At 40.0% G+C, this 21,867-nt stretch overlaps 1 protein-coding gene across 6 annotated transcripts in view; it reads right to left on the reverse strand.

Annotated features, from left to right (window-relative positions):
* srrm3 (serine/arginine repetitive matrix 3) overlaps positions 1-21,867 on the reverse strand; it is a 57,131-nt gene that overhangs the window by 15,493 nt on the left and 19,771 nt on the right. For 5 of the 6 annotated variants that reach the window (XM_086012760.1, XM_086012761.1, XM_086012759.1 and 2 more), the window contains exons 2-9: positions 17,446-17,741; positions 10,295-10,390; positions 6,844-6,936; positions 5,714-5,794; positions 4,686-4,754; positions 2,314-2,349; positions 1,617-1,667; positions 1,095-1,202 (exon numbers count right to left, since the gene is read on the reverse strand). In XM_086012760.1, the coding sequence (XP_085868886.1) occupies positions 1,095-1,202; positions 1,617-1,667; positions 2,314-2,349; positions 4,686-4,754; positions 5,714-5,794; positions 6,844-6,936; positions 10,295-10,390; positions 17,446-17,732 (821 nt within the window). In that variant the 5' untranslated portion in view covers positions 17,733-17,741. The remainder of the gene's footprint in view (positions 1-1,094; positions 1,203-1,616; positions 1,668-2,313; positions 2,350-4,685; positions 4,755-5,713; positions 5,795-6,843; positions 6,937-10,294; positions 10,391-17,445; positions 17,742-21,867) is intronic. The other variant, XM_086012762.1, reaches the window with a different exon arrangement.

Raw genomic sequence — 21,867 nt, forward strand, 5'->3', positions numbered from 1 at the left:
GCAGCAAAATGTACTAGTTTTTAGCCATCTCTGGGGGCGGCCATTTTGTCTTCTGTCGACTGAAAATGACATCACAACCGCTCACAGCGACCAATCACGGCTGACCTGTTTTCTGAATCTGAGCCGTGATTGGTCGTTGTGAGCGGTTGTGATGTCATTTTCAGTCAACAGAAGAAAAAATGGCCAAAACACTTATTCCACAAACGCAATATTTATCAGAATGCCCTGTTTCAACTAGTGGGCTTGCATAGAACATATTCTTGAAATTTTTTTGGGAGTTTATTTTATCTTTAATACATAGAATATAAAACAATATTTGGTTCAGTTTGTGTTTTCTGAAAAAACTGGCAAAATGAATCCAGACATTTTTTTAAAAGGTATAAAACAAACTGCTCGAGGGACAACACATCCTGAGCAAATAAGTCAAACCTCTGATAGACCAGTAGTGACTTGGCTTTCAAAAGATGAAACATGTGGCAGTAATCTAACTTAAATGATTTATTTTACAGTAGCAATGTGTGATTTGACAGCATCAGTTTCTGGAAAAATATCCAAAGTCAACTGAACAAAAATACATCACACACAAGTCAACATAACACAGTCTTATAATATGCATTTTGCATAGGTGATAAAGCTGTGTGATGTTTTTCTTTGGTTTACATTTTTTTTTTTTTTCAACCGGCTCAGCCCTGCCAAGAACATACTGTTTTAAATTGACTTCTGCCATTTGAGTCCAATCATATTTCGAAATAAATGTCGATAATAAACTCCCCCAAAGGCCTTTAAACTGTCACATATTGTGGTTTGGTTCGCACACCAGGAAGTTCTGCGTTTAAATACATCTCTTCAAGTAGTCTCTTTTTTTTTTTCCTAATACAAGAACTGTCTAACTGCAAGCAATGAATAGTACAATATGAGAGCAGAAAGAATCCCAACCATTTAATGGGGGTCATTATAAAATATGCCAAGGAGTCCCATTTTTATTTTAATCCTCCCCAGAGGATGGAAAATGAAGTATAAGTGCGTGTGACATACTAGGGTGATACCGCTGAGTGATAAAATCATGCACATGTCTGTAATTTGTGGAAGTGTACCTGCTGGGAGATTTGGAGGCGCTCCCAGCGGATGACAGAGAAGCGCTGCGACTGCTGCAACAGCTGCCTTGGCGCTGGACGCTCCTTCTGGGGGTCTCAGCGGGGGACCTAAACGAACAGTCGCAAACGGACAAACAGACGTGCACAAACAGAAAGGAATTTGTATGCATGAGTACACCACAGGGACACGCACGCAGTAATGCAAACTCAGTCGTCCATCTGATTGGATGTAAAGCGAGCTGGTGAAAGGGTGGACAAAAGAAATTGGTGTTTTGCACTTCAACATTCTGTGTAAATATCGATCGGACATAGATTGGAAAATATCAATGTATGAATGTATGACGGACCCCCTGCTCACAACTCAGATGATCGTTCCCCTGTTCCAGTCATGTATTGCTATCTCAAATGAAATTCTGAAATCAGCCAAGTGTGCAGTATCTATACAATAAATGTACGCATGTATAAATAGAATAATTCGGACAGCCTTATATGTAAATATTATGAGATGCTCCCTGGGCTCACCTCTTTTTCTGTTTACTCTTGTCTTTGTGTTTGTCCTTTGGGCTGCCTGACCTGAAACAAAAGTGAGAGACCGCTAAAGAACAATTTTATATTTATCAGGTCATCATTGCCTTTTTGCTATACTATACTGCATAACCAATTCTAAGCAGAAAACTGAAGAAAGTGTGCAATACGGTGGTGTACTGATGTTCTAGCCCAGGGAGGTCATAAGATGAAAGTTGACAAAGAAATTGTATAACCATGAAACACAGTATCAGGGTATGAACCTGTAGATGCGTGCTGTAAGAGTAAATTACACTGCAGTATGCAGTATAATATGCAATTCAATTGTACGGTTTAACACCGTAAAACCAATGATAGTAAAAATGAAGCACCGCGTGTCCTTCATTGTTGCATTTGTGGGTTGCTTGTTTTCCATTGGGCAATATTTTTCAGTTGGCTGTGAGTGAGAAAATGGCAATATGGCCCTTTTACCTTTTCTCCATCCGTATGACCGGCGTATAAGTCTGACCGTAGACGTAAACAAAATTATGAACTACGACTACAGTTGCGAGAGTTTCAAACGAAAGTGAGCATTATCCGTGTAAAGGTCAAGAGTTTTTATGCATCTCTCCTGCTGGAGCTCAGATTACAGTTTTGTATTTGTACACCATATGTGATTCATTTACAGTTTTCTTCCCTTTTCCCACACACATACCTGTACCTCTTCTTTTTGGTGGAGCCTGATGCCGACCTACAAAAATAAACATGGCTATTATTAGACAGCTTCAATAAAATGCACTATTCATGTGTGTACCAGAGGGAAGATATTTTTAACCAGAAAATCCATCTTGCAGAATTTCATGTTACAATTTGTGACGGTGACTGACGTTCAAGAACTAAATTGACCGGAGACCGGTGCCGTCTAACACATGATGAATTGTCAGAATTTTGTTCAAGATCGCGTGAACATGTTGAAGTTATCCGAACACTTCCATGTCTTATTTAATAATATTCTCATGTGTTAAGATGCGGCTTCCCTGTTTCTGCACGATACACAAAATATTGACCTTATTTACGTATTGACCCAGGCGTTCAATGACAGATTCCTATCACGCGCAGCCGTCCATATCACCTTCATTGCGGTTTCCATAGAAATGATGGAAAGTCTGTGCTATTTTGCAGAGGAGACCCACATCTCCCCTGCTGATTCACACACCTACACTGTGCGGCAGAGTGGCGGCACTAGAAAGGTGAAGGAGGGCTAATAAAACTGTCACAAGCTGATATATGAATTATTGCAGCAACCCGTGTTTCTCCATTGGAGGGAGCCACCTGGGAATTAGTGGATATAGGAGGTGTTGCTCCGGAGAAGTCATTGTTCCGTTATTGAAAAAAAGCTGCATAACTCGCCAGCCACGACCGAGGAAATGGACGACATCGTTACACAAATCTCAACTGTTTTGCAAAGCTGTTTGTAACGAACACACAGTTGTATGAATTTCATTGCGTTAGTTAGAATACAGTTCTGTATTGTCTATAGCCCCGGGCCCCTCCCTTTCCATCCTCACATGCAACTTAAAAAGGACGAATATCAACAAGTGAGGTTGTCTCTGGGGTGGGACCCTTTATGCTTTTTCTATGTGCCTCAGCCATACATTATTCAAGCGGCAACAACACGTGCCCGGCAGAGCGGCTGTAGTGTGACACTCGGGTGACAGAAGAGGGGCTGAGAGGACCCAAAAGTGGGGAACAAGGGTGCTGTCGGGTTTGACAATCGAGAACAGGCTCATTTTTCTTCTGATGAGCAATCCTCCTCCACATAGGGAGGCTGTTGTATACATATATACAGTATATACATATTCTCTCTCTCTCTCTCTCTCTCTCTCTCTCTCTCTCTCTCTCTCTCTCTCTCTCTCTCTCTCTCTCTCTCTCTCTCTCTCTCTCTCTCTCTCTCTCTCTCTCTCTCTCTCTCTCTCTCTCTCTCTCTCTCTCTCTCTCTCTCTCTCTCTCTCTCTCTCTCTCTCTCTCTCTCTCTCTCTCTCTCTCTCTCCCTATATATATATAAATTATTGCAGCATTATCCATATATATATATATATATACATATATAATTTTTTTTTGTTGTTGTTGTCTTTTTTCAAAGTTGTTAGTCAGAAACGCTAACGGAAGCCCATTTAAAATGATAATTGAACCGGCCTATAGTAGATTACAATTTGGTCCGGCCGGACAAAATGGAGGATAAACGGACGGCGGAAGGCTGTGGGCGCAAGGCGATAAACGGACCGCAGATTTTTAGTAAAATGCCCGGCTCTGGGAACAAGCATATTGTGTGTGTGCGAGTGAGTGCAAAAAAAAAGGACAGGTAGATGTTACATGATGTGTGTAACTGGACTGGCATGTTTGTACAGTACTGTAAGAGTGTGTGCAGACAGAAGTTTATATTATGCTTATGCAAAAGCGAATTAATAGTCTGATAGTTTCATTATATGCATGTACCTGAAAGGACAAACATTTGCATGAGTCGACAAGACATTGCTTTGGCAAAACGCTCCTGTATAAAAGTTGCCATTTTGGTGAGGTCGTGAGTTAGTCTTATTTTTGCATTGGCTCTATTTCCGTGCCCAGTGAAAGTCTAGCACCAGGCAGGGTCTGAATCTTCGCAGGGGCTGGCTGGACTGCAGTTTAAAAGAGACGTTCTGCGCCGATGTGGGCTTGAACACAACTGACTTTCTTCACATTCACAAGGTCTCCTTTCACAATTCATTTCCCTGCTTTTCTTACCTTCTATCATTTATTCCTCACCTCCTTTGTTTACTATTTTTCTGCACCTTCCTTCCTGTCTTGCCTCTTATTCATCTTCCCTTTTTCTTCCTTTTCTTTCATCCCTTTCTTAGCAACTTTGTCCTCTTCTCTGCCAAGGCAAATGGAAGCAAGATATGGTAAATGCATGAAAAGCCACTGTAGTTAATTAATGAGAGGGGCAATCAACGGCTCTTCAATAGCAAGAGTGAGATTTCAGGCCTGAGCATTCATATCTTAAAGTGATGACTCGCATTCACTTTATACAATGTTTATAAATACACACACCTGTCACGCTTGTGTTTCTTGCTACTCTTTTTCTTCTTCTCTTTGCGATTGGGTGATGAGCTGCCAAACCTATCAGTGGGAAGAAGAAACGAAAGTGACAAGCCTGACAATGCTATAAAACGCAGAATTGTATCCGTCACTCTTAGTCAAGGCAGTGAGAAATGATCAAATTTCACTAAATTGGACCAACCCGGTATTATTGATTTATTTCAATGATTTCAATAATGTGTCTTTGCTCATCTGCGTATGCCGGTGACAAGCAGAACAATTAAATTCTCTTCCACTAATAATCCACCTGTTTCCATTCATACAACAGAATAATTCACTCAGGAGAAGTTCTACAGACATACACATGCATGCATGTGAAGGAAAATACAACAACCACAGTACACACTTCACTTTAACCCTTTCTTTATGTTTTCCTGACAAAAATGACTTGCTAATCACACCAGTCAAGTTTTGTTTTACATCATCCACAATTGCAACATCTGAAAAGTAATAATCAATATATATATTTATATATCTATTAGGAAGCAAAAATATCATAATGCGATGTATCGTGATACTTTTTTATGCTGATACTAAGTATCGATACGTCATCAACTTTCAATATGTTATCTTATGTTTTGCCCATTCTATAACATACTTGAACATTTGAGGTCATTAAAGTTGAGCTTTGTGAATGGAGTTTTATTTATTGCACTCCTGTGTATCAGGAACAGTTACTGGAACAGTTTATACACTTTTCAATTGTGACACTTGAATAAATGTCAAATGGCACTTAGGTTAAAACTTTGGAAACAGACCTAAGTTTTTTTTCATATATATTTTTACAATATTTAAGTATCGGAATACCTATCGGATCGTAACCCCAAGTATCAGGGTCCACATCGGATTGGGACAAAATTGTATCGTCCTGGCCCTAATATTTATACTAAGGTTATTGTATAATGTACAAGATGACTGTATGATTCTTTGTCAATCACCTTATTTTAATCAATCACTCTGAGCAGCACACTTCCACTCACCGGCTTCTTCGGCGGCCAGATTTCTTCTTCTTTCTTTTCTTTGGTCGAGGGGATGGAGAGCTGCTTGATTTCCTCTTTACTCTAAAATATCCACAACACAGAAGTGGGTGAGCGAGACTTTTATGGCAAGATCTGACAAGGGTCACATTCAGAACACTGTGGAACCATTGTTTCGAATGTACTTGAAGTCTTTCAAATTTGGAATTCAACCAACACTTTCGGGAAAAAAGGCTGATTATCTAGGAAAGGTTTTATGAACCTGGAGCAAATTACTGTATTTCAATCTTGTGGGAACATTTTATTAAACAATTGAACTGATCTGATTGTCTCACAGTATTACTGACAGAGAATGAAGTTTGTTCGGTGCTAAAAAAGAAACAATCAAAAAAACAAAAAAAAACGAAGAAGCAACTCTGACGCAATGAAGCTAGTTTTATCAATTTGTTGTAGCTTAGCTGGCTACTTTTTCTGATGGGTGTCTTACAGTGATGCTTAAATTCATGCAGCAGAAGGATTTGACCTAATTACATCTTTCAAGTCACAGCTCAAAACTGGTCTTTCCTATACAATGGTTTGCTGCTATTAACCTTATCTGACTTATGCCTGTGTTTCACACTTTCCTCAACAAAAAGATGCCCCAAAATAATGACTTTTGACAATACGCAAGTGCATTTTCACCGTCAAGGATTATTTAGAAATGTTACTATTTGGAGATAGGAGTGGATTCATGTGAATAAAGATATGGCAGCCTACCTCCTCACAAGCCACTATTTAAAAATGTCTCTGCAATATAACAATGTAAATAGACCTTTACACTGAAATAGAACATATCTGACAGGAAATTAAAGCTTTCCACAAAAGTGACAAATACAAACTCTTTAACATCCATGCAGGCATGCAGTACATAAGAATACGTATTAATCTTTGCTGCTAGTGGAAACGAGTGCCGGGTGAGAACATTTCAAGTGCAATTTTTATCTCAAAACTCGTGTTTTATCCGTTGACATAATTGAATCGAACACTTGTCGGGTCTGCGTGGAGATAATAAGTATGATTTAATTAATCACTTGAGTATTAACAGCGGGTCAACAAGTCCAAATTATGCAGTGTGTGTTGAGCGTGTGATTGACCTGTTGTCACTGTGATAATCATCGGCGTAGTCCCCATCTTCATCGCCAGGCAATTCACCGTCATCCTCAGGGTAGTAGTGAATGTGGTTGACCCTGAAACGTGGCAGCAAAAGATTAAGAATTCAGGGGGTGATTGGAGAAAGAAAACTGACACATGAAAAAAGTATCATCTGCTGTTGAACTTGAGGAGGATTCTTTTTCATTTTATGTATTGTGGGATTTTGACCAGGAAGGAGGCATTAAAACAATAAAAATAAATGAATTCTTGAAATAAAAGGGGTCTGCGGGGGATTGAACTACTAAAATGTTGCATTTATTGTGGCCATTAAATAGATGGTTGAGTAGTATTTCATTCATTTCGAGACCCCTCTCCCCCCTATTGTGATAATCAGCCTTGTGCATTATATACACAGAGACTTATTGAAAATAACTATGATTATTGATTATTATATCGCCAACACATGAGGTTATTGTTCCATTTCACCTGCATTCTGTAAACATTTCTAAGTCATGCTATACAATAGAAATTCTGTTCTTACGGTCTGGTTTCCTCAAACAGTCAAAAACATGCATGTTAGTTTAATTGAAGTCTCTCTAAATTGTCAAAAGGTATCAATATGAGTGTGAATAGTTATTTATCTATAAATGCCCTGTGATTGGCTGGTGAAGAGTTCAGGGTGTGCCCCACCTCTCATCCAAAATCCACCCCCCAAAAAAAAGGCTTTAGAGGTATTAAAAAAAAAATGGATGAATAGATCATTTTGACTACACCAGTAAACCGCAACAATCTCACCCAGAATCCCCCCTTCCTCACACCCCCCCTCGTTGATTTCCCTGTGCTGACACTTCTGACCTTGCTAGCGCCACAGGCGCTAAATAAAAGGCAGGTGGGGGGAAATATCGCACCGATTGGTTTGCCTCATGCAATTCAATTTCGGTGACCTAACCTCCTCACGGCACTGTGATGAAAACAGGGCTTAGCATATCTTCGCTGTCCTGTGACTTATGTCCATTTTCTTCAATTTTTTAAAATTTATACGTGAATGGGGTTTCCGCATTATATACATCGCATGAACGTCAAAATTTGGAAAAAAAAATTATCAAATTGGACATGCGTGTTTTTCATAGGACAATATATCGTCGCTGTCATGTGAAAAACACTTACCGGTATCTCCATTTTTACATATTAGAACAATGGTGGTTGAGATGTTACAGGCAAGAAGAGGGGACTGAGTAAAGAAAGGAAGAGGGTGGAGGGACACACAAAAAGAAGCTATTAAATTAAAGGGAGGGAAAGCAAACACACAGGGGGAACCACGATCAAGGCAATTTATTCTTGGATTTCATTAAGTGCAATAGCAGACCATTGATGTAAGGATATTAGGTATCAAGAGGAAGGGCTTACAGTATATATTATATTTGGTTTTGTGAGAATCTGGCTTTTAGCTAACAGTATTTTCTCCCATTTTCCCCAAATATACTGCACGGTTTAGAAATGCAGACACTGGCAGAAAAGAGACATTTGCAGGAACTGAAATTATCATGCCACACCATATATTTTCATAATTTCCATATTAACAACTGTTAGTTTCAATTCACAAGCTTATCCCCGCTGACTTTGGATGAGAAGCAGGGTGTCCCGGGAGTCCTGGACTGGTTGCCAAGCGATGTTAATGGCTCAACAAACGTGCCGTTATTTTGTTTTCCTTCAGAGAGAGAGTTTTGGAGGTGCGAGGATTCACCTGTATGTAATTTCCAATGTCAGGTGAATCATTTTGAGTGAGATTTGACGGCATAATTCTATTTATCCATACATTTTCTTTTGGTGCAAGACCAATTTCTTTACGGTACATACTAAGTTCTTTCTCTGTGTCTGTGTTCCCATCCCTCCTGGCAGAAATCCATTGTGGATATCGGCAAACAGAATGATATACTAGCACCTCCGTGTTTGCTGCGGGCTGTTTTCTTGAGAGTGTATACATGCATTAGGCCGCCATTGAGGGGTTTTGACTCTCAGTAGTTCCTGTGTAAAGTAGCAAAGTTAAAAAAAAATAAAATAAAACTCCCCAAAGGCAAGGAGACTTAAACCTGAGACCTGAGGCCATGATGGAGTCCGATCTCAGTCAACAAACCTAGATAAAGCTATCTGTAGTAAGATAGAAGTCTTTGTGATGGTGTGTGATGTCATTTTCTGGCGACAGAAGTGACAAAATGGAGATGGCTAAAAACATGTGGATTTTGCTGCTTAACGCATATTCCACAAACACAATATTAATCAGAATGCTGTGTTTCAACTAGTGGGCATGGATAAAACATATTATTAAAAAAATATGTTTGGGTTGGCTTCCGTTTTAAGACATGAGTGGTGATACTTTTCAGTTAAAGTACTAAAACCAAGCTTGCATAATGTCACATATTTGGACACTTCCATTTGTCTGGGCAGAGGAACATCCATTACTTGCAGCTATAATGTGTTACGGAAGCCTCAAGTGAGTGCTTGGAAAAGTGCAGGGGGCAACAACCCTGTAAATTACAACCTCCTCAATTTTCCACATCAGTGTTTTCGTGGAGTAAAGTTGCACTCAATCAAGGCCTGCAATCCCAAAATGGTCTCAGAAGTGCAAAAAGCTAATAAATAAATAAATAAATAAATAAATAATGCTCTCTCATTTCGCCCACTGCTCTGTCCTTTAATCCATCCTCCTCCGTGCACATCAACTTCCTACGCAACTCCTCCTGCCTCCTCTGCCACCAAGCCTCCGCATTTCAGCGTGCTCTGCTTAAATCAGTCAGCAGATACCGGCTGATGTGCGGAGGAAGGAGAGTCATCCATCTGGTTTGTGAGAAGGGAAGCAGGGCGCCATTAGCGGTCATTACTTTACAGACTGCCAGGTCACGTCACCACCGCTATAGCGCCATTCTCCATCAATAACTTAGTCCGTCGGTATCGCTAACAGTTTGAAGGAAGGAGTCGGAAACAGAAGAACACACAGCTACTTGCTGCTGAGGTCATCAAGTGGTAAAAAAAAAAAATGTGCAGGATGAATGCCCTGCCTTTGACAGTTTTTCAAGCTGATACATTTATCGACAGCGCCGTTTTAAAAGGGCCAAGTGGTTAGCATATCTGCTGCACAGTTTGAGAAGTTCATCATAGGTCATTGAGTGGGAACTTAAACCATGCTTCATAGATGGATGTCAGGCGAGTGAATGACTAAACCATCAAATGACCAAAGGAAAGATGTGGACTGCTATTTTTGACTGTATATTTAATTAATACCATTTTTTTTTTAAATAATCACGAAAATCAACATATTAAAAAAAAAAAAAACCTTCTAAATGATCTAAATAATTTATATGCCTTTATTACCCCATTACTGCTTTCAAAATGCATCCCTCACTTTGAAATAGGAGAAAACGTGGAGAAGGAAAAAAGAAAAACAAAAAACCTTACACTGGTTGTGAGCCATCTCTGGTGATGACGCCCTCTTTGTCCATCAGCATTTGTCTGAATGTGCTCACTTTCTGTTGAATCTCCTCCTCTGTGTACCTGAGCATGTACAAGGAGACACAGCAACAGAAGGTCAATCAATCTGTGCAAATACAAGCAGTAAGCATGGTCGTTATCTGAGCCCTGAGGGTGTGTGATGTCATTTTCTGGCGACAGAAGTGACAAAATGACAAAAACGTCATCACTGACATTTTTTTTTTTTTACATACTGTAAAAGTAACAAAAAAATTAAAAACAATTGACATAGATCCTTTACCCTGAGTGTTGTCCAAACTTCACGTGAATGATTTGTGGTATGCTTGTCTTATGAGTGACGTGTTTTTTTTTTAAATTCCGTCCATAGCTGACTGTCATGTTATATTAAGGCAGAAAGTACAACTTGATATGTCCAGAGGAGGATGCCACACACCGACATAAAGAGAGGGTCACGCAGAGTGCCGTATTGCCATGTTAAATATACTTTGACCCATCGACCGGTATATTTCGCTTGTTTTTATTTTTTGTAAAATTGTCAGAGGATGGGTACAAATAAATACATCAAACCCTCTTAAAATACCCTACGCAGCCTCTCGCAACAAGAGTGGCGCCTCTGCATCTGCAAGGCTGACAATTACATATTCATCCAGCCTCGCTGAACAAGCGTGACTGCAGCAGTTACAGTACGTCAGTCCCGTTCGTTTGGCTAACAGATTGTCAAACGATACACGCGGAGGTCAGCCCGTGTCGGAGCAGGGCACCGCACACCAAGCGGATACGCTGGTGGACTCACACCTGTCACATCATCCGCGCCACATTCTGCCCTTGGCGCTGCACTAACGAGCTCTAATGAGCTAGAGGGAAGCGCGAAGTGAGAGAAAGAGAATTATAAAGCTGTAAAAATGCGGCCACAAGCCAGATATTACACGTTGACTAGGGCGGGTAGGGGGTTGGGCGGAGTAATGGCTGATCGCTATCGGCTTTATTAAGCATGAACTCATCCGTAGCTCTTTTACATGTGATCGGCTCCTGAATGCAGCTAAACCTTTTGGAAGCATTTTCAATTAGAAAAGCAAAGGAGGAGAGGGGAGTTGCGTGTCGTTTTAATTTGACTGCTTAGATTTGTTCAGCATACGCTACATTGCTTTCAACAACAGTTTAATGGTAACGGTATTCAATCAGTCCTCTGCATTTACATTATTTTGATTGTCGCTGGTTTTGGAATCATAATCCAGCTGCAGGGATTTACTATACCGCCAAGGATTATCAGTAATGGGAACTGGGACTGATTCTGTCTGCAGGTCTTGCTTGTACCACTTTTACCAGGGGTGTTGAAAAGGGTTTGATATTGTCGCAAAAATATCGTGCAATATTGAACTTTCGGGTGACCGTTGCAGATGACTGTTATTTGTGTTTTCCAAACATAATCACAGAACACACAGATATTGGGAAAATCAAATCAACCTTCTCTTCCATGGAGATTATGAAAGACGAGATCAGTTTTGGGGTGACAGTAAGTGTATATTTACATGGCAACAACCTTGCAAAACCAGGATTGTTTTATTCAAATTGTGTTATCAAAACAATACCTGTGTATACAGACCTGCAAAAACAATTGAAAACGCTGGAATATGCAAACCGGGCAAGTAGAAGTAAAGATGGTTAGTCAGATATGGTTCTATAAAAAAACACAATGTGAATAGGCATTCCACAAAAAAATCAAATACAAACACTGAATGAGAATTCGGCACCTAGACCTGCTATCTAATCGCAACAACCCAACTGCAGCAGGACGAGCTCTGAGGCGTCTTATGAATTAACCAGTGGTTCATTTTAGGGTAGGAAAGTGGTGTTTACTTTTCAGGGATTAAAAAGAAGATGATACCATGTCATTTTAGCTGCAGCCATCAGCATATTGACAGTGTGGAGAATGAGATTAGTACAAGTGTGATGGAGCATTGCAATAGCTGGAAGATGACCCAGCAGGTCTGACAGCGCCATCAAGTCTTACTGTTGGCCAATCTCTCAACCCGGCAGCTGTCACATGAACACAATGGAAACCCTAAACACTCACTTTATATTCATGGCTTCCACACCAAGCACACGACACATTACCATGTTAGGTGCTTCTTGACATTTTACAATAGCCCTTGCACGCTTTCTGCTTGTACCTCAGGTGATTGAAAAAGGGGGCGTTTTTGTGAAAGGCTCAAAAAGGAAAAAAGGAAACAAGATGGACGTTATCCAAGATGACAGGCTGCATAGCTTTCTACTTGGCATTGTCAGGATCACAGCGGTGTTAGCATCTCTTGCATGCAAAGATATGTTACAGTATATACTATGTGTCTGCTGTAATACTGTACACAGTCCAGCCACTCAATCCCAGGAATTTATTTATAATTTTTTCAATGTTTTTTCTAACCTTAGGGTGAAAGGAAGGGAAGGTATCCTCGGCCCCCCCACACACTTTTTTTTTTTTTTTTTTTTACAAATATAGCAATTTTATTCATTTAATGACTGTATTTTCCGGACTATAAGACGCAACTTTTTTCCTAGGTTTTGAACCATATAAAGGCTTATATAAAGGTGCGGCTATTCTGTGGAATATTCTTCCTCCACTAGGGGCGCTCTAACCAGAATTACAATAACATACAATGCAATAGCCATTAACAGGTTGTGACTGCAGTAAGTGTAGTTCAACAGGCGAAGGCGCTATGCACTAGGTTATGCATTAGGTGGTATGCGGAAGTAGCGCAATAAACATCTTATATTATATTGTTTAGAATTTAAGAATTTTAGAAGTTAAGAATCTTCATTTGACATTATTAGTTTGTGGCCACTGGTCAAATTTACACCCAGGCAGACAAACTATGACTCTTAGTCTCAAGACAAAAAACAACAACAGCTAATGACTGCCAAATGTTTCAGCTGTGAGAAAAAAACAAAAAACAAACTCGATATAGAGTGCTGAATGGATCTGTTTAAATGGCCACATATTGGATTTTTGTCAGAAATCGTGTCATGAGGTTTCGGTGATCGTGGCTAAAGGTGGCCCCAAGCGCTGGGAAGCAGGGAAACAAAGCAGGGTGCCACTCAAAAAAGGAGAATTTATTTTCAAGAACAAAGGTAAACTAGGCACGTCGAATAATCAGGATACCAAATCACTAAAGTCCTCAAATAATCACAATTCAAAGTAACAAACACCAGCAAACAAAACACTCCCCACTACAATAATCATGACATGACAAGGGGAACGTGACTTGTGACAACAATGAACCGACCCAGAGTGACAGTGAACAGGGAGCAGTAAAATAGCGAGCAAAACAAGACATAACATAAAAAAAAATAATAATCTGAACGACAAAAACACAGATCATGACAAACCGAATGTGCTCAATATATATATATATATATATATATATATATATATATATATATATATATATATATATATATATATATATATATATATATATATATATAAAATAACATTTTTATCGAAATCAAAACAAGTCCAGACATTGGCACCTTACTTTGCATTTGTCTGTTTACGTTTTCTAGCCAGAGCAGGGAACATTAAAAAAAAAAAAAATCCTCATGATGATTTGAAAGGACGGCAAGCCAAAAGACATTGATTCGAGTGTGGGGCTCCCCGTCAAGCTCACCATAACAAATCACCACAATTAAAGAATGTGATTGCAGTAATTTGGCATCTCTGAGCAGTTGTATATCATCTCCATTAACTCAGAATCCTCTAAAAAGGAAAAAGAAATGCAACCCTGAGACTGTGTTCATGCTATTATCCCTCCATTAAGAATGTGTTTGCCTGTGTGTGTTATCTGTGTGTTTGAGCTTGGAAACACCGCTTCCACAAGTCGAGCCCAGGGACTGTTGTGTGTCCATTAAATAGTGCAGCTATCAATTCGGCCGCAGTGTAGTTAGCGAGATTGGAAAGCAGTGGGAAGATTCCCACGTCGAATTAAAACAGTGCTACTGTGAAAGGGTTTAAATCTCCAACTGAGCGCTTCAGGACATATTCTTTATAAACTATAATTCTCTTGTCTCCTGCTTTTGTCTGAATTTGGAGCTTAGCATATTTGCACTGATGTTAACAAAAAAGCACTGAGGATCCGGAAGAATCCATCTAGGAGTGCATGAAAACGTGGCAGAGAATGCTGGGAAAGTCTGTTGGACTCCAGACACATCTTGTATCGAAGGTATTTCTCAAATTAATTTCGTAGTGCTTCGTAGTAGAAAAATGATACTTTCCACAGGAATTAATGATAATGAAGTCCATTGTAACAGTTTCATCATAACAGTAGGCAGACAAAATCAGACACGCATGAAAAGTAATAGTCGATACGATATTTCTTCAAAAAATGTTTTTGATGTACTATGCATATAAAACTTTTACAGAATCGAATAAATATATACGTACCATGGAAAATTTCCAATGATTGGAATTTTCGAACCGATCACAACAGAAGTTCAGCGAGATGCTGACTATTTTACAAACTACACCTGGTGCAATTTTTCCACTGCAACCGTCTACACTTTTCTTTAAAAGGTTATGATTAGTTTTAGTGTGTGGCTTATTGCACTGAATGTTTATATTGTAAATTCACAAGTAAAATGAATCGTACTGAAATGAATGCATGTGACACCCCCTCCCCCAAAAAATTATGTAGCGAATAAAAAATATGCTTGACTCATGGAAAATGTGCTCGGATAATGGATTTTTAACATTCCATTTTCTCCCTTTGGTTCGGTTTAATGTGTACTAAGTGCACATTTGCAGACATGCAACAGCTTTGTGACAACATATGCAAGGTTCATGTGTCGAAAAGGTGCGATGAGTAGCGCTTATTAGCGAGCTGGAAAGCGCCTCAGCCGCCGCAGGGCGTCTAACGATGCATCATCACAATTAAACACCCTGCAATATCGTTTCCATTACATTATTCAGAGAAGTCATTGCGTTGGAAGTGAATCAGCAATCACAAGGCGACCAAAATTATTTGAGAGTACAGGAAGCATTCAATCTGTTCCCATGCAATAAAAGTAAAGGTGCTTTTCATGTTTTTCCGTCCATGTAGGGGTGGGCACGGTTGCTGAAATGACGGAATTTCGCCTCGTGGGGCGGTGTGGACCTCTCGGACGTGTCAAGCATAAACCAATCTTAACGCAACCAACCCGTACGCTGTTCAGCCGGTCCATTACAACGGCATAATTCTACAAAAACCGTGATTGATCCTCACCAATGTGTATGTGCGGATAGTCTGAAAGTATTAGAATGAAACTCGCAGTGTTTTTTTTTATTCCGTTCACATTGTAACGTTGCCTCGTAGAGAAAAAAAAAAAAAAATGACGTCACTTGATGTACAAAAAAATGTGACCGATTGTCACCAACATTTATGAACACATGGGTATAAATAGTCTGAAAATATTACAACAAACCTCACAATGTTTTGGATTATATTAACTTCGTAAGCATTAATATGCATATAAATCAGGCAACGCTTACGACGTGAAGAGTCTAGTGTACAGCACGTGACGCGTCACAGGCAACTGCTCAAAAATGTCCAACAAAGCAGAGTACAGGGTACATCATTATTTTGATACTTACTAACCCTAACCTTTTTTCAGGGAATCAGATGCTACTCATAAGTGAATTGTTTCTGTTTATACACAATACCTATTATGAAGGAAAATGAATTTTTCAAATGTGTTGTTTTGGTTACTTTAATAAATAGCAAAGTTGCCTGCAGCTGCAGATCAGCACACTACCCACTTTGAAGCATTGAGTATCTCATTTGACATCCTAAATTAATTGCCGAGGCTTTCTATTACGTGTAGATTCCTACCAATTGGCCATCGCTCTTGACAGCCCTCCACCGGTCTAATAGTTTGAGACCTCAGTCAACACAATAACGCAGACATGCCAATCAGACTCCAGCCATCCCCTTAATTGTGTCTCGAGCCTGGCATGTCTCTGCTTCTCTATCCCATAATCCCGTATTCACACTCTGTTACAAGGGCACATTAGAATAACGTGGGCGGGGGCGGTCTGAGGACATGGGGGAAAATGAGATGGGACATTTTTACAGGCAAATAAGTTGCCTTGAGTCAGTTCAGAGCTTGAATGCTGAGGTGAGTGGCTGCCGTCCTTCAAGAGAGACTGTTTGCCCGTCTGGCCTTGACATTTAAGTGGAACATATTTTGCCATCATTAGCTATATTGCTATACTGTAATATCCATAGTACTGTTCCACTAGATCACTAGTCCTTGACATCACTCTTAAGCAGGATACACACATAGATAATCAGGCTTAATTTGGGCATTTTATAATTATTTTGTTATTTACGATTGGCGGCCCCAACTGTCTTTCAAACAACAGGGCGAGGCAGCATTAATTTTATCGCGCATTACATACAGAAGGCAACTCAATGTGCTTCACAAAAGTAAAAATACATTTAAAGGCATTTACAAACAAAAGAATTTAAGACGTTTGAAATAAAACACACACAAACAGATGAATTTCAAGACATTCAAAAGCAAAGTAAAGAAAAAGAAATAGTAGTTTACTAAAATCACTTAACGAATGTACAGCACAACACCACTGGATAGTCAAAATATTTATATAAAGATACCCGAGAATTGGTTCTTGCCTAACGCTCAAATCAGGTGTGTATGTCCGTGCATGTGCTGTGCGCGCGTGTATCTAGCCCACTCATGCACTCAGTTGCCGATTTTTTTCCTTGTCACGTGTGGGGTTGCTTACATCTAAAAAAAAAAAAAAAAAACAGTTAAGATTTGAAAAATAGATGCGTGTATCCCGCTTTAGACTACAGACGACTACAGTAGATCTGAAGGAAAATGAGAAGGACTTTCCATCCATTCATTATCTAGCGCGCTTGTTCTGGTGGCTCTTTTGAATCATAGAAAGTAATCTCAAAGTCAGGTCAACGCTGTAACCCAATGTGCTGTCTCTCAAACTATTTAATTTAATACTTGTGCCCTTCTGCACCACCCACAAAAGGACTTCAGTTTCATTTGTGGCAGAACTGTCTGTTACCGCTCTGTCTCCTTATAAGTGTGTAATGTGAAATACTCGAACTTACCCTTGTTCTTCCATCATTTCTTGGAGCTCCATACATTTGAGTTCAACCCTCCTCTTCCTGTCATGGTCCAAGATCTCTCTCCGTGGTTTTTTCACCAAGACCGGCTCTGGCTCATCTTCCTCTGCGCCTGGCTGTCCTTCTTCAGTTTTTGCTTGAAGGGCCGCTGGTGGAGTTAGGCCCCCTCCTCCCGTCGTCGCCCCCATCTCTGGTCCTGCCGCAGGGACTTGTGGCTTGGTCAGTCCGTTTGCACCATCCTTGGGAGATGCCACCCTTGCTGCATCGTACATGATGACAGTCTGTGGGGACACAGGAGACAGTGAAATTGTTGACTCAAAGCTTGAGTCAAATGAGTCAATTTATTTATTTTTTTGGTTTTTTTTATTATGAAGATATGAGTTGCATTCTAAGGGATTTACTCCCAATACACAAAAATAGAGCATAGCAGACATCTGCCAAGACTAATACATTTGTCCAGAAGCTCCATGAAGGTCAAGATTCAGAGAGATCCGCAATCTCATCTGGATCCATGTGATCATAATATACTATGTTAGATAGGCACCACAAATTACAACCTGATCCGCTTAGGTTTTACGGAGATAGAAGCTTATATAAGCCAAGCAACACAAGCCCCTGAGCATATTAAACAAGATTTTTCCATGTACAATTTTCATTGCTACCAAATATAGATCAGATCCAGAACAAATTGGTTATATAATAAAGCAGAGTATATGTGCCCTCAAGAAGTCCGTGGTCTTAATTTAGATTCAATAATTTTAGGATAGACTAATTCTGTGACGGATCGGGACCCTGAATCAATAAAACACAGCAACCGACACAGATAACGTTTGAAAACGTAACCTTGGCAGAGGTAGTTAGGACACAGTCAAAATAACATTGAATTGCAAATCCCCACTCCTATGCACACCCGCAACCGTTTTAGTCCAAGTCAGAAAAAAAAAAAAAAAAAGTTAAATGCCAAACACCGCCCCGGCAGCTGATCCTTTTGTGATTTGATGTTAGCATGTCATGACAAGCTGCAGGATTTCTGTCTGAATTGAGCAGCACATCAGAATGATGTGTAAACAAACAAACACTGGATTCAGGCTACATGCAGACACGCATGACTCACAACAGTGCTGGCAGCAATCGTGCTCTTTTAGGCAGGAGCCCACCAAACTGGTCAACAGTCCTACCAAATAACATCAATGGCTTTTGCCGGTGATTTTTAGGTTTGCTATTTGTGTTGTCTTGTGTTTTAATAACACCATTTTATATTGCACCGGTAGTTAAATGACTGTTAGCATGACAGAGATCTCGTATTTATGTTGTATGAGGTTTCATAATAAAGGCCATTCGTTAAAGTGAAAGTCAAAACTCAAACAAATCTGCGCCTTCACTAGTCAAAACATGGCATTCTGATTAATAATGCGTTTGTGGAATATGAGTTAAGCAGCAAAATTCAACTGTTCCATCTAGGGGGCGGCCATTTTGTCACTTTCTGTCAACTGTCGACTGAAAATGACATCACAGTCAATCACGGCTCACCTGTTTTCTGAAGCTGAGCCATGATTGGTTGTTACCTGAGCAACTGTGATGTCATTTTCAGTCAACATAAGAGACAAAATGGCTGCCCCATGAGATGTAAAATAAATAATAATAATAAAGCTGAATTTGATGCTGAAGTCATATTCCAAATGTAATATTAAACTCAATTTGGACTAGTGGGACTGCATAGAACATATTTGTGTAAAATACCTTTTTTGTTTGACTTCCGCTTTAAAATCAAGTGCTTTGTTCTCAGACTGCACACTGCTAATTGCATAAACTGCTTCTTGTAATAACATGGTCAGACACACTTTTCTTTTCTCCCACTTAGGCCACAGTTTTAACTTGACTGAGGTCTGCAATCTTTTCAATTCTTTTCTAACTTTTCAAACTCGTGGTTGCATTGCTCATTACATTAAGAGGATGTTTTTGTTTTTTTTTCCAGGAATATAAACTCATCTTGTGTAAGTGGCACAGGGACATTTTGATCAAGATGAATTGTCCCATTAAGTCCAGAGTGGAAGATTGTGAGCGGAGAAAGGCCTTCACATACTCTGGAGTCTCCCTCCTCTCCCAGCGCAAATCTAATGGCTTCATTTTTCATTGAGGAGCCACAGATGAGACGCTGAGGCACTTAATCATTGTCATAGAGGTTTGACGCCGCCACCGGAAGACACCGGGGCAGGGTGGGTAAAACCAAGCTACCGCATTATTATCTTATCTCAGGTTTTGTGTGCCGAGCTGTTTATGTTGCGCGTGGAAGTCTGACCGGTTAATAGCGACGCTTCTGTCTGAAAAGGCGCATTGGCTCTGGATGTAGTTGATTCAGCCTTCGGCTGACGGAACAGGTGGCAGGACAGCAGAACGCATCACCTCATAAATTAGCACTTGATATTCCGTGACAATATTTTCTCATCTGCGCATGATCGCGACAAACACTCTTCTGTTGAATGATCATCCGGGAATTCTGGATCATCCTAAAACTCCTCGGAGATTGAAGACTTTGAAGCGATGTTTATTTAGAAAATGAATTTTTCAATTTGGCCATATTTTCACAGTAGAAGCATCAGATCTTCCAGTTCACTTAGCCAGGTGGCCAATGGCAGTGGGAAGCTCAAAGCTGGACTCTTAACGGTCAGATACTGTATGGCCGCGGTTAATCACATTTGTGCAAGACGTGCATGTTTGGCCATTGGGTACGGGCACAAAGCCAATCCATTATGACCACATGTGCGCACACACTAAAACATGACAAGCTGTTTGAGAAGAAAAGAAAAAAAAAACACCCTCCCAACATGGTCATATACGGAACCACAAAGCTGATGTTAAATCACTCGAGGCGTCTCATCACACTAATGGAACTGTTACGTGTCACGGTGAAACTAATTGACAAAAAAAAGAAAAATGTCTCTTTTCTTGCATTGTGTAACAAACGAGATAAGGGTGCTGCGTGAGCTGAAAACAGCACACACGCGTACGAGTCCTCTGCAGGGACTGAAGGTTATCTGCAGTGCTGCATTAATAGAGGTTTCAACCTTTTTTCTGTCAGGGCTTGTAAAACCGTCGCATTTCAATATGTCCCGTTTCTCACTGTGAGAGTCTTCTTTTGTTTGAACTGAGTTTGGGAATAAGTTAGAATAAAATACTTGAATAAAAAAAAAGAAACGAAAGCCCTTAGATGATAATGGTTTGTTTTCTATGCTGCACAACAAATACACATGGATGCACTATGGAGCAAATGAGAGTCTTCTTTTGTTTGAACTGAGTTTGGGAATAAGTTAGAATAAAATACTTGAATAAAAAAAAAGAAACGAAAGCCCTTAGATGATAATGGTTTGTTTTCTATGCTGCACAACAAATACACATGGATGCACTATGGAGCAAATGCTTATGCTCGATCAGAAAGTGAAACATACAGAATGGACAAGCTGTGAGAAAATCTCATTTGCATTCGCTAGTGAACCATAAGAGAAGGGACTGCCTGGACTTGCCACATGATGAGAATAGTGGATGGAAATTTTGAAAGAAGGAAAATGAGATGGTAAAGGAAAACCCGCAGATACCATCATGTTGCAACACGTTTTTAAGACGATACACAGTATAAATAACCAGATCCATTCTGATGGGATTTTTTTTTTAGATTGAATTTTTTTTTTCTTCCAATATGAATCATACACAGCAGGGAACTGTCAGCACAGAGCATATGCATTGCCATCCGTCTATCAAGTCAGAATAGATCTGTTGTTGTAACCACTGCAGACTATGTGAATTTGCCATTCTAAAATATATCGGTTGCTTTGTCTAAAACACAAGGCGCTAATATACCCGTAATGTTAATAGGCTCCCATCTTATTTCAATCTTAGCGCTTCTTTAGAGCAAAAGCCATCCTGTTATTGTCGTGTTTGAATGCATTCCATTTTTGACTGCCTCTCTGACGAGACAAAAAGCAGAGATGACTTGAAGCCCTGGAGGCATTTTCTTCAATTAAGGACAACTCTTAAAGCTCCAATCTCACCCTCCCCAACCCCCAATGTCCTTTTGTCATCTCTTGCTCGGTCACGCTGGGCTTCTGTGATTCAATTACAGTGTTTGAACGACAGCCATCACCGCTGGGTGGAAGGAACGGCGTCCTGACCTTGACAGAGAACGGCAACAAGCGTATCCATTATTCGTTTTGCTGTTTGAGTTCATCTCAAATGTTATGTTTCCATAGAGCAATGTATGTCGAATATATGATGATTAGCAAAGCTGGGCGTTCCACCCATGTGATGGACCGGCCCGTCTATCCGTCACTGACGCCTGCTTTGCTGACGGTTGATCAATGACGGGTGCATTTTTAAAATAGACGGACTAGGCATAGTTGGAAGACGTTATAT

Source organism: Filicampus tigris, chromosome 17 (assembly GCF_054856515.1).
Source record: "Filicampus tigris isolate MCC_2025a chromosome 17, RoL_Ftig_1.0, whole genome shotgun sequence".
Lineage (NCBI taxonomy): Eukaryota > Metazoa > Chordata > Actinopteri > Syngnathiformes > Syngnathidae > Filicampus > Filicampus tigris.